The sequence below is a fragment of the Nomascus leucogenys genome, chromosome 19 (genome assembly GCF_006542625.1).
Source record: "Nomascus leucogenys isolate Asia chromosome 19, Asia_NLE_v1, whole genome shotgun sequence".
NCBI lineage: Eukaryota > Metazoa > Chordata > Mammalia > Primates > Hylobatidae > Nomascus > Nomascus leucogenys.
Genome location: NC_044399.1, coordinates 57,015,140 through 57,033,744, shown reverse-complemented (window position 1 = coordinate 57,033,744; position 18,605 = coordinate 57,015,140). Strand labels below are relative to the sequence as shown.

The following is an 18,605-nucleotide window of genomic DNA, read 5'->3' as shown; positions in this document are numbered from 1 at the left end:
ACAGCTTAGCTGGTGGCAGTAACCGATTCCACTTCCTCACATGGACTGCATCTCTGTGTGGCCAGGATGGATGGCAAGTTTTGGGCTGTGGCTGCCTTGGGCAGCACCCCTCAACCTGGCCATCTGCAAAGAAGACACAGGTGACAGTGGGCTTCCCAAGACTCCTCTGAAGGCACGGCACTTCCAGACACCCCAATTGATGTAATTTGGTTGTGTCATAGAACAAAGCAGACACCCCAGTATCACTGGTATCTGGGTAATGCCCCTAACTTCTGAAGGTACTGCCAGATATCTAAGACACAGGCCTGGGAAGCACTGTGCTTTAAGAAGAGTTTGTCATAATGGTAAGAACATAAGATTGGGTATTCAAAAACTGGAATTGAATATCTGACTCTGCAATATACTGGCTTTGGAGATTTGAACCTCTTACTTCATCTCTCCAAGCTTCTAACTATAGGTCAAGAAATATTTAATGAATGCCTATTTTATATGGAGGCTTAGGCTAGGCTCTTGGAACACTGCAATGAATGAGAAAGACTCAGTTTCCTCTCTTTGAAACTTACTAGTTCATCTTTGGTTATCATCTACAAATTAGAAATACTGATAATACCTATCTTGCTATGTTATAGGGATCAGTTGTGACTGTGGCTGGAGAAGCACTTTACAGTCTGCAACTCTTGCCAGTTTCATTTGGAACAGGAAACAGGGCTCATTTCTGAGCCAGCTGGCAGCTCACCCCAGCCCCTGTGTGTGTAGTTTCACTGCCTCCTCCAACCACCCCAGACAGGAGCTTCATAGAAACCGAGCCCTTGGCAGCTGTTACAGCTCCTTCAGGCTCTTTCTACAGGTAAAGTAGTAGCCTTATCCCAGGTGCCCCATTTCTAACAACGTGCCTTCTCCAGGACCCTCCCTGGAGGTGCTTTAGGTCCTTCTTGCCCTACAAGAGCCAAACTCCCAGACGCATCTCCTTATTTCTGGCCTCAACTCCTTGTCCTCTTGGGTATTTCTTTCACATTTCTTGTCCATAGAGAAGTTTATTCTGTTTACAGTGGAGGAGACAGTTTAAGGACTGCATTTCCAGCCAGAATTCATTAGATACCTTTAATATATCTAAGTCAGTTTGTCTTGAAGGCCCCATCAGTCCTCTGAGCCCTGTTCCTTCTAGAATCGTGCCCCAGGTAAGCCCTGGCCCTGGCCCCAAGAGCATGCCAATTTTCCTGCCGACTTGGTCAAGACCAGCTGTGTTAGTATCCTATTGCTGCAGTAACAAATTACCAGAAAGTGGGGGGCTGAAAATGACACAACTATATTATCTTTTGGTTCTGCAGGTAAGAAGTCTAAAATGGGTTGGTGGAACTGTGTTCCTTCCAGATGAGCTTCCGGGTAGAATCCATGTCCTCTTCTTTTCCAGCCCTTAGAGGCCACCTCCATTCTTCCTCTCATGGCTTCTTCCTCCATCTTCAAAGCCCGCAATGTAACCTCCTTAAATCGCCAACTGTCTCTGACCTTTGCTTCCTTCTTCACATTCCTTCTCTGACACTGACTCTCTTGCCTCCCTCCTTCCCTTTTAAGGACCCCTGTGATTCCACTGGGTCAACCCAGATCATCCAAGACAATCTCATCTGCAAAGTCCCTTTTGCCCTATAAAGTAATATCTTCACAGGTTCTAGGGATTGGGACATCTTGTTGGGGGCTGGAGGAAGCATTAATTTGCCAATACTAGTTTTTAGCTCTATGTGTAATCCCTCTTCAGGCTCCTGAACCTCTAGAATCTAATCTGACAAGTTCAGCTGCTGTGATGGGCCAGGAGTTCCTCTTTCCTTCCTCCAGAGAAAACACTAGGGCTTCTGGAGGCAATGATCCTATCTTGGCTCTGTGGTACAAAGGGTGACCTGAATCACTGGGCTGTTTAGATTCCAGAAACCATGGCCAAACCTTAGGAGGTGGGTCTCTCTCCCTGGGCTGGTAGAGATTTCTGTGCCTCACAGGTTTTATGCCAGGTATTTGGCCATCATTTGTATTGGATATGCCTAACCCTTGCCTTAGAGCAGGAAATGGCCTTATTGACCATCTACTCTAAGATCTTGCCTAACAGATGAGGAACCCAAGACCCAGAGAGGCAAAGTGATGCTCCTAATGGCAGAGCTGGGACCAGAGACAGGCCTCTGCTTCCCCAGCCAGTCCTTCTTTCCTTGCTCCACATGCCTAGCTCCCTATCTCCCTGTGGGCAGACCCATGAGGTTCAGTTAGGAGGGGTTCCATGTTCACTGGACATCTATAATCCATCCCAACACCCCAGGAGAGGCCTGTCCTGATGAGGAAGTGAACAATACTTCCCTGGAAGGTCCACCCCTGAGGCAAGCATGCCACTCATTAAGGCAACCCTTCTCAGGAGTCCAAGCTCCAGCTGCTAGTTGTATCAGAATCGCATTAGACAGAAAGAATCACACATCACAACTTGTTGATGTGATTGCTCAAGGGTCCAGATCTAAGGGCCAGGGACCATATTGCTTGAGAGACAAGTGACATGTTTCTACAAACAGAACCAGAGAACTAATGTGGGCTTTCCTGGTGAATTCCAAAAGACAGGCAGAGATAAAAGGCCACACATCCACCCAGTGACCTTAGTATGATGAGAAATCATGCTCAAATGAAAAGCATGAGCACCCAGAGCCCTCTTGGTGAGTCTGCAGGGGCAAAAATTGAACTGAAGTGGGTGTGTTTCTGTACTCTTACTTAGATGCTGGATTTGGCCCCTGGGTATATTCCTGAGCCTGCTGCATACTTATTTTCCACATTTCCCTCTTCCTACCCTTCAAGGATAAGCCAAGCAGAAAGAGGTAGGGGGTGGGGTGCTCTGGACTTGGGAGCCCGTGCCAGCTGCCAATGTGCTGTCCCTAGGCAGGCAGGCAGGAAAATAACCTGCTTGTCTGTCTGCTTGCCTACCGCATCCTAGCCAGGATTTTTGGCTGGGCTTTTTTGCCTGTGTATGTGGCACAAAATAGTTAACACTTTTCCTCCAAAGTCTAAGATAACTCAATAGAATACACTCTCAAATGAGAATTTTTTATCCCTTTGTATTAAAAAAAAGAATAGCGTGTTTTATATTATAAAAAATAATACATGTTAATGAACTCAAATTTGGAAAATAGCAAAAGCAACAGAAGGAAATGAAAATCACTAATAATTAATTTACCTAGAAATAACTTCTGCTAGTATGTTGGTATATTTCCTTATGGACTTTTTCCTTATGTACATAGTTTTTTTTTCTTTTACAAACAATTTCTACTACACACATTCTTTAACTTGCTTTTTGAAACCTAATAATAGGTTCCAAATATTTCCCCATTTTATTCAATATTTTTACAATGTATATGTGTAATTGTGGTATAATATTTTAGGTATACTATATTTTATTTAACTAATTCCTTATTTTAGGCATTTAAGTTATTTCTAGTTTTTCACCATCATAAACAGCACCAAGATAGTTTTTTAGATAAGCCAGTAGGAAATATTGGTTGCAGCCTGTATCTTAGGTATGTCAGTTGAAATGGAAACAAGAATTTCTATAACGATATCTCTTGACTTTGGAGAGTTAGTGTTGTCAGTAGCATTCAACCAAGAAGTTATTTCTTTCCTCTCCAAACGATGTAGATTCTAAGAAAAGAGGATAAAGGTCGTTGAAACTTAAGAGGGAACACAGGGGCTAGAGCTGTCTGTGAGGACTTCCTGGTGAAGGAGTCCCTGGCCAGCACAGCCCATGTAATGGGAAGAGAGTGGACAGGGAGAACCCTGCCCCAAAAATGCTCCTTAAAGGACTGGAAAAGGGACAGAGACATCAGGAACCTTGGGGCCAGGGTAAGATGACTTGGCAAGCAAGGAAGTCTGTTTCCATTTATAGAGGACAGATGTGTGGCTATATTTATTTTACCTAAAAAGAAAAGAAAAACCTTTGCTAATAAGTAGTAGTATACAATTAGGCACACAAAAGTGCATATAATTGAGGAATATAACATGGTAGGAGTACAGGCTCAAAAATATTTTACCAATGGGGCATACAACAGAATAAAGTTTAGAAACCGTTAACTTAAAGTAGAAACTTGGCCATGAACAGAGCAGCACAGGAATGGAGCTCTGGGGAGCTGCAGCCTGTGAATACCAGGCAAGGGTAGTCCCAGTTTAGATCATCCGGTTAGAAACAAGTGAAAAGAAAGGAACATTGTTCTGCCCATGAGTGTGTGTCTGTGTCTGTGTGTGTGTGATCAGCAGTCACTCCAATTACATTTTTCTTCTATTCCAGTTTTCTTACCTCTCCTGTTTCCCCAACTTCAACAGTCTTCTAAAATAAGAGGTTTCTAAAGGTTGTTCCTACAGACACAGTGAAGTGTGTAATTATTGACTCCCATTAACCAGATGAACTTCAGGGTGGCCACTGAACCCTGTGGGCCATAAATGCTGGACTTGAAGCCTGCACTAGCACATTCCACTCTGCAGCGGTGCAGATCAGGGACAATGGCAGCACTCTCGGGAGAAAGATCAGTGATTCTCCAGCTCTGAAGGTCATCTATCTCCATCTTACCGAGAGCCTGTCCTCATCTATGAGGACACCTCCTACCCTTCCTCACCTATGGAACTTGCTCTCCAGGAAGAGTGGCAAACCCATTCACATGTAGGTATCAGAAGTCCCCATCAATCAGCAAATGAAGCCTGAAGGCAGAAATGGGTGGCTAATGATGAGTTTCATTGATGAAGGAGGAAATGCTGGGCAGCCCTTTATCATTCGTAGCCTATCAATACCTCAAAAGATCAAGAGTCAGAGGTGAGACTCAGAGTCAACTCAGCCACTTATTTGCAGCCTGCAGTGACTGTGGGTGCAAAGGAAGCTATATCCTGAGAGAATTTTCCCGCAAAGTCTGCACTTGCAGCTCAAAAGGTGACTCAGGTCCCTGCTACTCCTGGGATACAGTTCACTTGAGAGGTGTTCAGGGACCCTTTTAAAAACATGGCAAACTTTTTGGGTGGGGGAAGAAATTGAAGAAAGGATGAGAAATGCTGGTATGAATCTGGGCTCCTCTGAACCTGTCTAATCAGACTTCCTGAAGGGTCTAAGAATTCACAGTCCACAGATGCATGGGATCCACATGCCAACCCAGACGCAGGGGGAGAAAAAACAAGGCATAGTGGGCTGAAGAGTGGCCCCCAGGGCATACGTCCAAATCCTTACCCCTGAGTACCTGTGAAGATAAACTTAATCGAAAGTAGAGTATTTGCAGATGTTATCAAGCATTCCAGAATGAGATCACGCTGGACTTAAGGTGGGCCTTCAATCCGATAACACATGTCCCTTTCAGACAGATTTCAGACAGAGACACAGGAGGCATGCCATGTGATGACAGAGGAAGAGTTTGGAGTGAGACATCTACAAGCTAAGGAATGCCAAGGATTCCCTGCAACGCCAGAAGCTGGAGTGTGGCATGGAAAGGGTTTCCCTTCAGAGCCTCCAGAAGGTACTAACCCTGCAGACATCTTGATTTCATACTCTTGGGTTCTAGAATGAGGAGAGAATGAATTTCTGTTGTTTAAGCCATCTGGTTTGTAAGAATTTGTTACAACAGCCACAGGAAACTAATACACAAGGGTACAACAGGAGTGCATTAAAAATTTGAATGACCCCATTCTGGTGTTGCAATACCCTAGTGATGTGTGAAAGCATCCTTAGCCATTCCAGGGCTCCAGGACAGCGTTTCACTACCTTTTGAAAATGAAGCCATCTTGATGAACAGAAGAACCTCAGTAGCAGTGCTGAATCCAGACCCTCCACCAAAAGCAGAACAAAACAAAGCAAAAACCTGAGAGTTGGAGCACAGGGAGAGAGTTGAGCTGTTCAGGAAGAATAGGAGCCTCCTCACTGTGGAGTCTGCTTCCATCTTTTCTGTGTGTGCCCGTGAGTGAGGCCCTGGGGAGGGGGCTCTGCAGATGGGCTGAGAGTATGTTTTCCATTTTTAAGCCAGGATTCATGCTACAGAGTAAAATTTTGCCTTGCTGGAGAAGAAAAATACCTTTGACTACATTCCAAAACACCGGAAGCAGTTAGACATCAACATGGCCCTTGGCACTTCTCAAAAAGTCACAGAATGCCTCCATCTGATGGTTCTTCAAGATTTTATTAATTTATAATATTATGTTCCATCAAAATGATCACTTTTTATTATCTTGCTGCTCTGAATTGTATCTTCCTTATTATTCTCAGCTACAGGGGCCATAAATTAAAACCATTCAGGATTTATACACTTATAGTTCATTATCTTTGATTGGTATCATCTTGCTGCCTTTTTCTGGCCCTTCTATACCTGACAAGAAATATTGCAATAGCATCTAAATACTATCTGACCCATGAATATTGAGTTAGAAAACAAAATAGTGACTACATCATACTAAAGGCAACCCATCCCCACTTCTCATCTTCACCACCAGCACCCTTTCTGCCAGAATGACCGAGAAACTGAAACTCTAAAGCTCTGGGATTAGGATTGGAATATAGGACACTGCTTGGCCATCGTGCAGAATAGACAGGTTGTTTTCTCTTTCTGAACCTTCACTTCTTTCCCTGAAGGTCAAGGGAGTTTATTACAATAGGCTGCTTCATGAGGAACAACGCTACTTCAGGGAAAGGTAGTGTTGTAAATAACTGACTAGAAAAGTGATGAGAGACCCACTCCTGAAAGCTCCAAACACCTCTCAGTGCCATTACTGAAGCAGTGGAGTTTCTGGGAGGGCTGGGAGGCTGATCTCCTTGTTTCCATGACTGATCCATGCTGTGTGAGTACAGACCACTCCATTAGACCCCAGACAAATTAGCAGAAGTTTCTGACAGTGGTGAGCCTCTCTTAAGTTATGTTTGGATGTGCCCATTCATGAAAGAGCTTGGTAAAGGAGACTGGTGTATCCACAGCAGCTTTTGCTGTGGTTGTTCACACCACCATCCTTCGTATTGCTAACTAGTACCTGATGCTAACAGTGATTACTTTTCAGAGCAATGGAAGTTGACAACATTTACTTTTAAAAAATGGATATTCCAATCCTGATGCATCTAACGGGAAAGTTTCACATTCAGTGTGTGCACTGACCCTTGGGATCCAGCTTCATAAAAACATAAAGGCATTGATATGTTTCCATGCTAAAGAATGCTGAGAAGTAAAAATGTATTTATTTTCTTCCTTCCCTCCTCTCCCCCTTCTTTTTTGTTTCATCATAGCACTCAGTGTAATGTGCGCATGTCAGCGATCACAGGTGGAGGAGGAGAAACAGGTCACCAAGTGAAATGCACAATTTATTGGCACTGTTTAAAAACATTTTTTTAAACCACAAACTTTCAAAGTTATAATGTGTGACTCAGTAACATCTGTGGAATTTACAAAGAACACAATTTCCACTTGTCCCTCTCTCTTGATCTCACTGAACTGTAATCACAGTTCCACTCTTGGAATATAAATTTTTAAAAATCTGTAACGACCAAAAAAAATGTTTCTAGAGGTTAAGTGTTGGAATCTGGAGATAGTCCTGGGGTGGCTGAATGGGAGTAAGTCTGAATGGGAGTAAGTCAACAGTATTACAAGCCCAGCTATGCCTCAGAATCATCCAAGAAACTTACGAAAAATGAAATAAAACAGATTTCCATGAAAATTGAAGCTGCAATGGGATACTGTATTTAATTTACCAGACAGATAAAAAAATACAGCCTGACAATAGCGATATTGATGAGGATGTAAAGCCATGGGAAGGAATACCAATATATCACTAGTGGGAGTACAAATTGGTGTAACCATTTTGGAAAATAGATTGGCATTACCCAGTGAAATGGAACATGTTCTGACCCTCCCACCCAGCAATTCCACTCTTAGTTACATGCTCTAGAGCAATGGTCCCCGACCTTTTTGGCATCAAGGACTAGCTTCTTTGAAGACAATTTTTCCATGGATGGTTTTGGGATGAAAGTGTTCCACCTCAGATCATCAGGCATTAGATTCTCATAAGAAGCACTCAACCTAGATCCCTTGCATTCACAGTCTGTGTGTGTGCACAGTGCACAATAGGATTCACGTTCCTATAAGCACAATAGGATTCATGTTCCTATAAGAATCTAATGTGGCAGCTGATCTGACAGGAGGTGGAGCTCAGGCAGTAATGCTGGCTTGCTTGCTACTCATCTCCAGCTATGCGTCCCATTCCTAACAGGCCATGGACAGGTACCAGTCTGCAGCCTGGGTGTTAGGGATCCCTGTTCTAGAGAAACTCTTGAACATGTGCACCAAGAGAGATGTACAAAAATGTTTACAATAGTGTTGATGGCAATAGCAAGAACCTGGAAATAATTCAAATGTTCAATGACAGTTGAAGAGATCAATTGTGATATTTTTATGCAAAGGATTAATATAGTACCAAAAGCAAATGAATCACAGCTACATGTATCAAAGTGAACAGATCAAAAACAGTATAATCCCATTTATATAGAAAGCTGAAAACATGCAAACCTAGTCAATATGTTGTTTGGAGCTATATACATAGGTGGTATAGCCATGAAAAAGAGCAAATAAGTGATTCACACAAAATATAGGAGAGTGATTACCTTGGAGGGTGGGGAAAAGTTTGTGATCTAAGTGGGAGAGAGGAAACTCCAAAAAGACTGATAATGTTCAGATTCTTCAGCTTTTTGGTGGTGAGAATGCAAGTGTTGTTGGTTTTGTTGTAATCTCTAATTTACGCATGTATATTATATCCACTTTTTGCTAAATTTCCTAGTAAAAATGTAAAATACACAGACACATAGTCTCCATCTCAGATCTATTGACTCAGAATCTCAGGTTAAAGGATCTAGGCAGTCTTTTCTATAAGTTCTCCAGAAGAATTCTGATGCACTGTCAGGTTAAGAGCACTCACCTACACACACACACACCCTACAATACCTATCACCATCCAGATAAAAGCAGCTTAAAATATAAGTCAAGGTCAACCAATTCCAAAAGAGTTATAAAAACAGAAAGCCCAGGAAAGTGTATAGAAAGGAAAGTCTTTTTTGGTTCTTTGATGACAAGGTAGAGGCTGAGGTATAAGCCTGAGAGCATTAGTTGTTTTTGCGCCACCTCCAATCTCCCTCATCAGCTTACCCAAGACCTGACCTGTTAGGCTCCCTAGTAGCATGAGCCTGAGATGATCTCTCTCAAGAATCTGGCCACAGAGCAGGCTCTGGTCCTGATCTTTCTACAAAGACAGAAGCATGATGTGGCAGAAAGTGCCCTTGTCTAGGACTCATCACAGCAGATATTTAGACCTGGACCCACAGGTACATGCTGTGTGATCTTGGGGCAGTCACTCCCCTGCTCTGAGCGCTAGTTTTCTTATCTGCCCTGCCTCTGTCATTGAAATCCAATGAGATAGTGTAGGTGGGAGTGCTTTGCAAACTGAAAAAACTACCCTGAATGTCTAATAAGCCCACTGCCATTTCAGTTATTCCTTCTTCCAAAAAGCCAGGAACATAGGCTTTCAATTCTGAGTCAGTAGAGTTTTCTGGGTCCAAGACATTGGGAGTCCTAAGATTTGGCTTGGTGAGACCTCAAACTAGACTAGGGCTTAGTGCCTTCATGTCTCTCTCTAAGAAACTCAGCACAATTTAACAACTGCCCACTACTTTCCTCTGAGCCTACCTTTCCTAGGCCCTGATAATAAAGAAGGGGACATTCATAAACAGCTCTAGACCACGGGAAGCATCACACCAAGGAAACATGGCGCCTGAGTATGAACGGCTTTGAAACAAACATTTAAGCCAGTTCTACAATACCTTCCAAATTAAGATTGCCAGATTTGGCAGTAAAAATAAAAATGCAGGACACTCAATTACATTTGAATTGTTTTGTAAAATTGGAATAGTTCTTAGTTTAAGTGTGTTCCAACTATTGCATGAGACATGCTTATACTAAAAAATCATTTGCTGTTCATCTGAAATTCAAATTCAATGAGGCATCTTGTATTTTATCTGGCAATCCCATTTCAAATACCGATCAGCACTTTCTCCTACAGGGAAATCTGCATGGAAGAGAGTTATGAAACCCTACTTTTATTACTTATTAAAGAATAAAGTGTCGGGCTGATCTTGAGATGGGACTTGTCTTCCTCCCTTCCTTGCATGGCCCAAGAAGCCATGGAAAGGCACAGATATTAAAAGCAGGTTTCAAAGTAAACAGAGCAGAACAGGAGTGAAGTCTCATCACTTCAAACAGAAATAGGCATTCCAGCCTGGCCCTGACCCACCCAGGACATAACCAGCAGCCTCTCCCTTACCTCTGGGCATCTCCTTAGAATGCTCTGCCTCAGGCCCATCCAGCAAATCCATCTGGGAGGCCTCCTCGGAGGGGACACGGCGCCAGGACCAGCTCTGGTTCCTGAGGTCATGCAGTGGAGGGGAATATTCCAGCTCACAGGGGAAGTCAAAGCTGCACTCCAGACCTACAATAATAGCCAAGGGTCAGTGGAACAAACCATTTCCCAAACGTGACTTTTTCAGCCCCCTCCACTCCACACTAGGAGGTTGGCCTTCATTTCCTCCACACCCTTTGCCCTGTCCAGGGGAGATCAGTTGTCAATACCACAGGGCTCTGTATTGGTGAAAAGGGGCCTAAGAGAATAAAATGTGCCCTTTCTGTAACTCATATTACGGGAGATGTTCTCAGAGAAGGCAGGTAAAAAAAAAAGCTAACTAAAAGGTTGAATGGTGAGAAGCTCTGCATCTTGTGAAGTTACCTGAAGACAGAGAGGGCCTGAGGGTGAGTGGGCAGAGCCTGCCCAAGCAACCCACGAGGGCTGAGTCCAAGTCTGGCTCTGCTTTTACCAGCCTGGTGACTCTAAGCAAGAAAACTCACCTCTCTGACCCTTAATTCCCTCACCTGTACATTAGGCTGATAATTACCACTCCAGTTTGCTGTAAGAACTGGTGGTAAAACATACTGCCTACAAATATGTAATGTATGTGGGGCTTACAATCTAGATGATGGGTCAGGGTGAACAGGCAACCTATAGAATGGGAGAAAATTTTTGCAATCTATCCACCTGATAAGGGGCTAATAACTAGAATCTACAAAAAGCTTAAACAAATTTACCAGAAAAAAAACAAACGACCCCATCAAAAAGTGGGCAAAGGATATGAACAGACATTTCTCAAAAGAAGACAGTTAATGTGGCCAACAAACATATGAAAAAAAGCTCATCATCACTGGTCATTAGAGAAATGCAAATCAAAACCACAATGAGATACCATCACACACCAGTTAGAATGGTGATCATTAAAAAGGAGACAACAGATGCTGGAGAGGATGTGGAGAAATAGAAATACAAACGCTTTTACACTGTTGGTGGGAGTGTAAACTAGTTCAACCATTGTGGAAGATAGGGTGGCGATTCCTCAAGGATCTAGAACCAGAAATACCATTTGACCCAGCAATCCCATTTCTGGGTATATAGCCAAAGGTTTATAAATTATTCTACTATAAAGACACATGCCTACATACGTTTATTGCAGCACTGTTCACAATAGCAAAGACTTGGAACCAACCCAAATGCCCGTCAATGATAGACTGGATAAAGAAAATGTGGCACATGTACACCACGGAATATTAAGCAGCCATAAAAAAGGATGAGTTCATGTCCTTTGCAGGGACATGGATGAAGCTGGAAACCATCATTCTCAGCAAACTAACATGGGAAAAGAAAACCAAATATGGCATGTTCTCACTCATAAGTGGGAGTTGAACAATGAGAACACATGGACACAGGGAGAGAAACATTACACACCAGGGCCTGTAGGGGGGTGGGGGGCTAGGGGAGGGATAGCATTAGGAGAAATACCTAATGTAGATGAAGGCTTGATGGGTGCAGCAAACCACCATGGCACGTGTATACCTATTTAACAAACCTGCATGTTATGCACATGTATCCCAGAACTTAAAGGATTTAAAAAAAAAAAAAGAAAAAAAGAATTCCAGATGGCCTAGGAACTTCAGGATGCTTTGCAGAGGAATATAAGGCCTGCATAAAACCAGAGCAAACCAGAACCAGTGGCCCCTGTTACCTATAGATCATTAGCATATCATTATAATGCGAAAGTCCCCACCCATAGAAGAGAATCACTGCCACTTTCTGCACACGTGTCGTATGAAGAGCATGTCCCTGATCTGCACCTGCGTGTCTGAAGTTCTTCTCCACACCAGCTTACATAGCCCCTGACCCACGTCTAACCCTGTAACATTCCCCAGCTTCCAACTGCTCTGGGAGAAGCTGTCTTTAGAGGAAGTGCTCTCTCCTTCTCCATGCCTAGCCAGAAATAAAACCTGCTTGCCCTTTTCTCTAAAATAAATAAATAAATAAATAGATAAATAAATAAATAAATAAATAAAATAGAAAACCCCAGGTGATGGGTTGATAGGTGCAGCAAACCACCACGGCACACATATACCTATGTAACAAATCTACATGTTCTGCGCTTATATCCCAGAACTTACAGTAAAATAAAAAATAAAAACAATAAATAATAAAAAAATGTACTGCCTATAAAAAATGGACCTGGTCCATGTTTGATGTTCTGAAAAATGCTAGCCAGGCCCTGTCCTTTCTGATTGATAACAGAAAGGCCATAGGGAACTGGAATTTCCTCACAGCCTGCTTTGCCAGCCCTATAATCTACCCTTCGATCTCCTCCCCAGAGAAGAGGGCCAAGGCTATGACAGTGAATCAGGGTTTATTTTCTCTTGGGGAGTGATTGGGGAGGGTCACTGGGTAAGGAGAGAGAGAAAAGAGAGGCAGGAAGGACCCATGCCCTGGGATGTTTTGTACTTTGTTGAGCTTCCCTGGGCAGACTCTTTCTGTCCAATGATTCCACGTTTGCCCCACTTTTAGGGTACATGGACCACTCAGCTTTTCTTCCCCTTCCTTGCTCATTGTCTACTCCCCAAAGTGGCTGAAGAACTTCGCACATGGTGGGCTCTCAAAGCTGGCTTATGGATTAACGTTAGATGCCAAGACACAAAACGTTCAACCACCTCTTACTTCATCCTCTCCCCGAAGCCATGGGAATAAGAAAAAAATGGGATAATGTGATAGATATTGGACAGACAACATGAGGAATTCAGTTTGAGTCCAGGCTTGACTAGTTACCTCTCATGTGTGAACTTTGGTTTTCTCATCGGCAAAACAAAGGGCTTACAGACTAGACGATTCCAGGAACAAGCACCGGGTGAAACCTGGGCTGCAGCTCCATCTCTGCCACTGATTTGCTGGTGACCTTGAATAAGTCACTTAACCTCTCTGAGCCTCAAGTTCCTCAAATATAAAATCTACAACAGATATTTTCTAAAGTTCCCTCTTGATTTGGCTTTTTAAAGATTCCAAAGTCCTTGGCCTCAGAAGAGTTATAATAGCTAATTTGATAATTCAATCTTTGTGGCAGTGCTAATGGGTGCTATGTCCCAATTAGCATTTGTGCATTTTAACAGCTGCTTCTGAGGCTACTACTACCCCAATCTCCAAGACAAGTCTGGTGTTGGAAATTTCAGAATACAGTGGGGGCAGATTCTAAGGCAGGCAGCCGGTCACTGGATTGTCTTCCAAGGGGTGTCCACATCCATAGACAACTGGCCCTGCTGCAGAGTGGGAGCAAAATATTCCCGTTAACACTAACCAAACTATTTAAATGTAGGAGAAAAGAAAAAAAATCTTTCAATTACACTTCTATTGAGCGTCTTTCTGCTCCTCAGCTGCTTTCCAGGAGCTGCAATCCTTCTGGCCCTAAGGTTAATACTCCTTGCCCTTTCACGATTCAGACCACTTGCCTTCATAGTGGCAAGCTGAAATGGGTAGCTCTCACTTTGTTTGAGTTGATAAGCCACTTGCTCTACAGTTGGTGTCCAGGAACCACAGGCTGCCTTAATCTTCAAGATGTACTTGAAGACACCTGGTTTTCCGAGCAGACTACAAAGAGAAAACTGGTCCAACATTTTGTACTTTGCAAGGATTAGCCATAAAACGTGACTAATAAGGAGAGGCATAGCCATGAAACATAACTCCTTTAGGGAGGTTCAAAAAGACACATCCACATTGGTGGATGTTCACGTCGGAGAGAAAGCTACCAGCCACTACCATCCCACATAAAATTATCAATGCCTTTCCCAAAGCTTCGACTTCTGTGGCCATCCTCTATCTTGATTTTTCTCCTCCAATGAAAGATGACCTGTTTCTATTCAAGACAGAGGTGAGGCATGCCAACTGTCTAAGTTGTGTCCTGCCTGGCAAATATGCCCTTCATGTGTATTCAACAAACAGACAGTGGAATATACAATCCCAGCACCGAGCATATTAATTCTGGGATCTTTGAACTCTGGAGAGTTTAAGTGTGATAATTGGCTGTGTTTGGGCCAGATCCTGCCTAGTAAAACAGGCTATGCAAACATACTGATTATCAAATGAGTTCCTTCTGTAATTCTTGGTCCGCAGCAACCTCCTTTTAGCTGTTAAAGCTGTACTTTCTAGCTTTAAATAGGAATGGAGTTAATATTACTACTCATTTGGTTGAAACTGAATTAGGCTTTTCTACATTCTGATTTAATTTCTTACAAAACATGGAGACACAGGTTTTTCTCTCTCAAACTAGCCTTAGTGCCTCTTGGGCAATAATACCTTGGGACTTGTCTTGTCTAAAACACCAGGTTAAGTCTTATTTTCCTTGGGCCTTTTCCAAGGTTCTAGACCTAGTGTGTTTATTGAATCTCTCTCCTTCACCCTCTTCCAACTCAGTGCCTATGAGGTAGAGACTGTAGAATCTATTTTACAGGAGGGATTCGGAGGGGTCTAGGGCTTCAGTATAGTGTTCAGCCTTAAGCAATCCAACCGCAGAGGCAGGTCCACACCCACCGAGGGGCAGAGGTGGGAAACTACATTCCCTCAGCCCCTCCTGGCGGTCTTCCAGGTACTGTACTGGGTGTTTTCCTTCCATCACTGTACCTCATCTGCAGAACAACACTGAGAAGTGGATGGTTTCTTCTTCTCTCTATAGGTGAGGAAGCTGAGGCTTAAAAAGTTTTCTTGCCCCCAAATGAAAGGACTACCCCAAGGCAGACCCAGAGAGTGACCTAGAACTGGATAATGCAGAATATCCAGTGTTGTTCATCTCTCTCCTGCAGCTTCAGAATCTCGATTTAGGGCTGAAGATTAAATTACACAAGAGATGAGAAACCTATGAATTGTTTTATCTTGGTTATTCTTAGACCCAAAACCTGTAAACTTTTCATATCTGAAAAGGCTTCTCCATGATAGGGGACAGATCTATATTTTCTCAATGTCAGGCCCATTTTGCAGAATGACTATGACCTTCAGGAGGATCCAGAGATCCTGACCTTTTTTGTTTTGACCCAAGAGAATCTGACCATTGAAAAAGAGCATTGAGAAAAAGACACACTTTCCAGGACCTGCCGATCACATATGTGAAATCATTGTCACCTACTTTTTTGTCATTTCCATCATGGAAGAAAGGTAAGGTAATGGAACCTTCCGGAAAAGATCTGCCAGCTGAGAGGAGCGTCAAGAGCTATGAATGGAAAGGGCTCTAGCAAAGCAGTGAGGATTGTTCTGGGCTTGGTCCTGCACAGAGCAGCTGAGACCCCAGCAGGTCCATTTCTGTCTCTAGGCCTGTTTCTTTGCATTTGGAAGATGAAAGAAATGGAGCATGTACCCTCCATGGTGCCCTTCATCTCTGAAGGTCAGTGATTCTATAGGCTTACCCTGGGCCGACACAACCAAACCTACAGACCACTCAGCCTGCCTCTGCTCAGGAGCTGCTGCCCCTAAACAAGGATTTGTTGTCATCCCAAGAGGCAGATTTCCTATGGAAGGAGGTTGAATGTACATCACACTCAATGGGGGACTTGGTTTGCCTCCAGATTCTCAAAGAATTAAAAACGAAAGCTTGGCTGGGTGCAGTGGCTCACACCTGTAATCCCAGCATTTTGGGAGGCCCAGGCTGGCGGATCGCCTGAGGTCGGGAGTTGGAGATCAGCCTGACCAAAATGGAGAAACCCTGTCTCTATTAAAAATACAAAATTAGCCAGGTGTGGTGGCGCATGCCTGTAATCACAGCTACTTGGGAGGCTGAGGCAGGAGAATGGCTTGAACCCAGGAGGCGGAGGTTGCGGTGAGCCGAGACCCCACCATTGCACTCCAGCCTGGGCAACAAGAGCAAAACTCCATCTCAAAAAAAACAAAAAGGAAAGCTTATGTGAGTTTTGCACATAATGGTTGCAGGATGAACGAGTGAGTGTGTGTGTGTGTGTGTGTGTTCATGCATTTTTATCATTTGATACTCACTTCCTGAAATCTCCCAGTATGTGAATCACATTTTTAAAGACTGAATTCATTAACAGTTAGCTTCTAGACATTGTTTTAGCATGAAGCACAGCCATTCAGAAAAATGTTGTGGTAAGTATCAGAAAACCACGGTGGTGAGCTTGCCCAAAGACATACCCAGTCTCCCTTATCAAAACCCCCTGGCTGTAGAAGAGTTGTCAATGACCACCCACCTTGAACACTCTGAACCCGAGGGTGGAAATATAGCCTCTAGGAATGTGTGAGACTCCCAAAGCAGTCAAGCCCAAGGCCTGTGCCTAGGAAGCCCAGCATTGGTTACTCAGGCAGAGATGGAGGCCTTCCAACTGGGGCCATGTGCCAGGCCAAGACACTCAAGGAGATTGCATGTAGGTTCTAGCTATTCTCTGTAACACTACAAAAGGGGAGTAGGGAGCTGGGTGCATTTTGGACACTTGGGTCTCCTCTTGAGTGGGCTCAGAATATTCAACAATCCTCCTTTGTATCCAGACTGACCTCAGATTTCCCCAGAATCCCTTGGATCAAAGCCCTTTATGCCGCCTTAACCCTAAGCCTGTTAACCCAGAGACTAGTTTCCTAAATCCTACTGGTTTTCTAAATCACCTTGGGTCAGTTTCAAGGTAGAGGACCAGCAGCTCCCCTTAGTTTTAAAGACATCCCCTCCAACATTGCCCAGTTTCCAGGTGAATGTACAGTGGCAGGGCCTTAAAGGGCAGCCCCCCGGGGCAGGTCCACATCAGCCCCTCGGATGAGGCCTCGCAGCCTCAGGCCACCGTGAGCTTTGGAAACAAGTACTGCAGAATGAAAAAGAAGAGTCATAAAAAAGAGAAGAATGCCATGCCCATCAATTCCATAACACTTCATCCTTCTTGATTTTGTCTCTTATTATGAAGTAAAGCTGGAGGTCTGACTTACTTTCTTGTTCCTGGCAATGCATGCTGTAGTGTGTATAGAAAAGCCCTGACCCCCATGGAGAGGACTTCTGTGAAGGTGTGTGGGAAGTGTATTCATAAGTAATAACACTCGCCACGGGCTCACTGGGGCTGGTCACCAAGCCAGGCACCTTACATGATCATCTTATTTAATCCCTATGAATTAGTCAGGATTCTTATCTCCATTCAACAGATGAAGGCATTGGAGCTCAGAGAAGTGAAGTCACATCTGATGTTACTCAGATAGGAAGGGACTATGTGGTCTTTTACTGATGTGCTTCCTTCCTGTGAGTCCTGAGGCCCTGATTTCAGTAGGTCACAAACGGGATCACCAATAGAAAAGGCAGCAGACATAGCTCCCCTCATGTAGAGCCACAGACATGGACATGTCTGTGGCTGCAGTGAGGCAGGAAACAGTGTACGAGCTCCACAAGTGAGGCAGAGCTGACAGCCACTGACTGCAAGTATCACCTAAAGGCAAAGCCAACCTTACTGTGGTACAACAAAATACTAAAGAAATGGTCGTGGTCATGTGCCATCAACTCCTTCAAAATGACAATTGAAATACTACTTCTCAGGATGGACAGGAGGCTGTGCTGAAAAAAAGGCATGGTATGCAAATTCTGAATCAGCCAATGTGCTGATTTAGAATCCCAACATTCTTCTGAATGGCCGCACTTCATACTAGAACAATGTACAAGCTCTGCAAGTGAGGCAGGAAAGGACCTGGGCCCAGAGAGGGACAGGCAGGGCAAAGCTGGGGGCAGGACAGGAGCCAGAGTGTCTTCGCTATCTTGAAGGCTCTGATATGACCTATAAAGTTGGGCCTGGGATGCCCTAGGCGAGGACTGAGTCCGAGGACACATCACCAAGATCTCAGTCTGAATCTCAGTGGATATATGGCTCAGGAAGCCAAAGCCACAAGTGTAATAAAGCCCAGGGCTTAAAGTTCCCTTCTGGGTTTCTTGATTGTATTAGTCTGTTCTCATGCTGCTGATAAAGACATACCAAGACTGGGTAATTTATAAAGAAAAAGAGGCTTAACGGACTCACAGTTCCACATGGCTGGCGAAGCCTCACAATCATGGCAGAAAGCGAAAGAGGAGAAATGCACATCTTACATGGCAGCAGGCAAGAGTGTGTGTGCAGGGGAACTGTCCTTTATAAAACCATCAGATCTCATGAGACTTACTATCATGAGAACAGCACAGGAAAAAGCTGCCCCCATGATTCAATTACGTCCCACCGGGTCCG

At 43.8% G+C, this 18,605-nt stretch overlaps 1 protein-coding gene across 1 annotated transcript in view; it reads right to left on the bottom strand.

The window, feature by feature from the left end:
* The window catches only part of ALK (ALK receptor tyrosine kinase), a 525,427-nt gene that overhangs the window by 490,611 nt on the left and 16,211 nt on the right, over positions 1-18,605 (bottom strand). Inside the window, exon 3 of the mRNA XM_030799790.1 lies at positions 10,336-10,500. Within this exon, the coding sequence (XP_030655650.1) occupies positions 10,336-10,500 (165 nt within the window). The remainder of the gene's footprint in view (positions 1-10,335; positions 10,501-18,605) is intronic.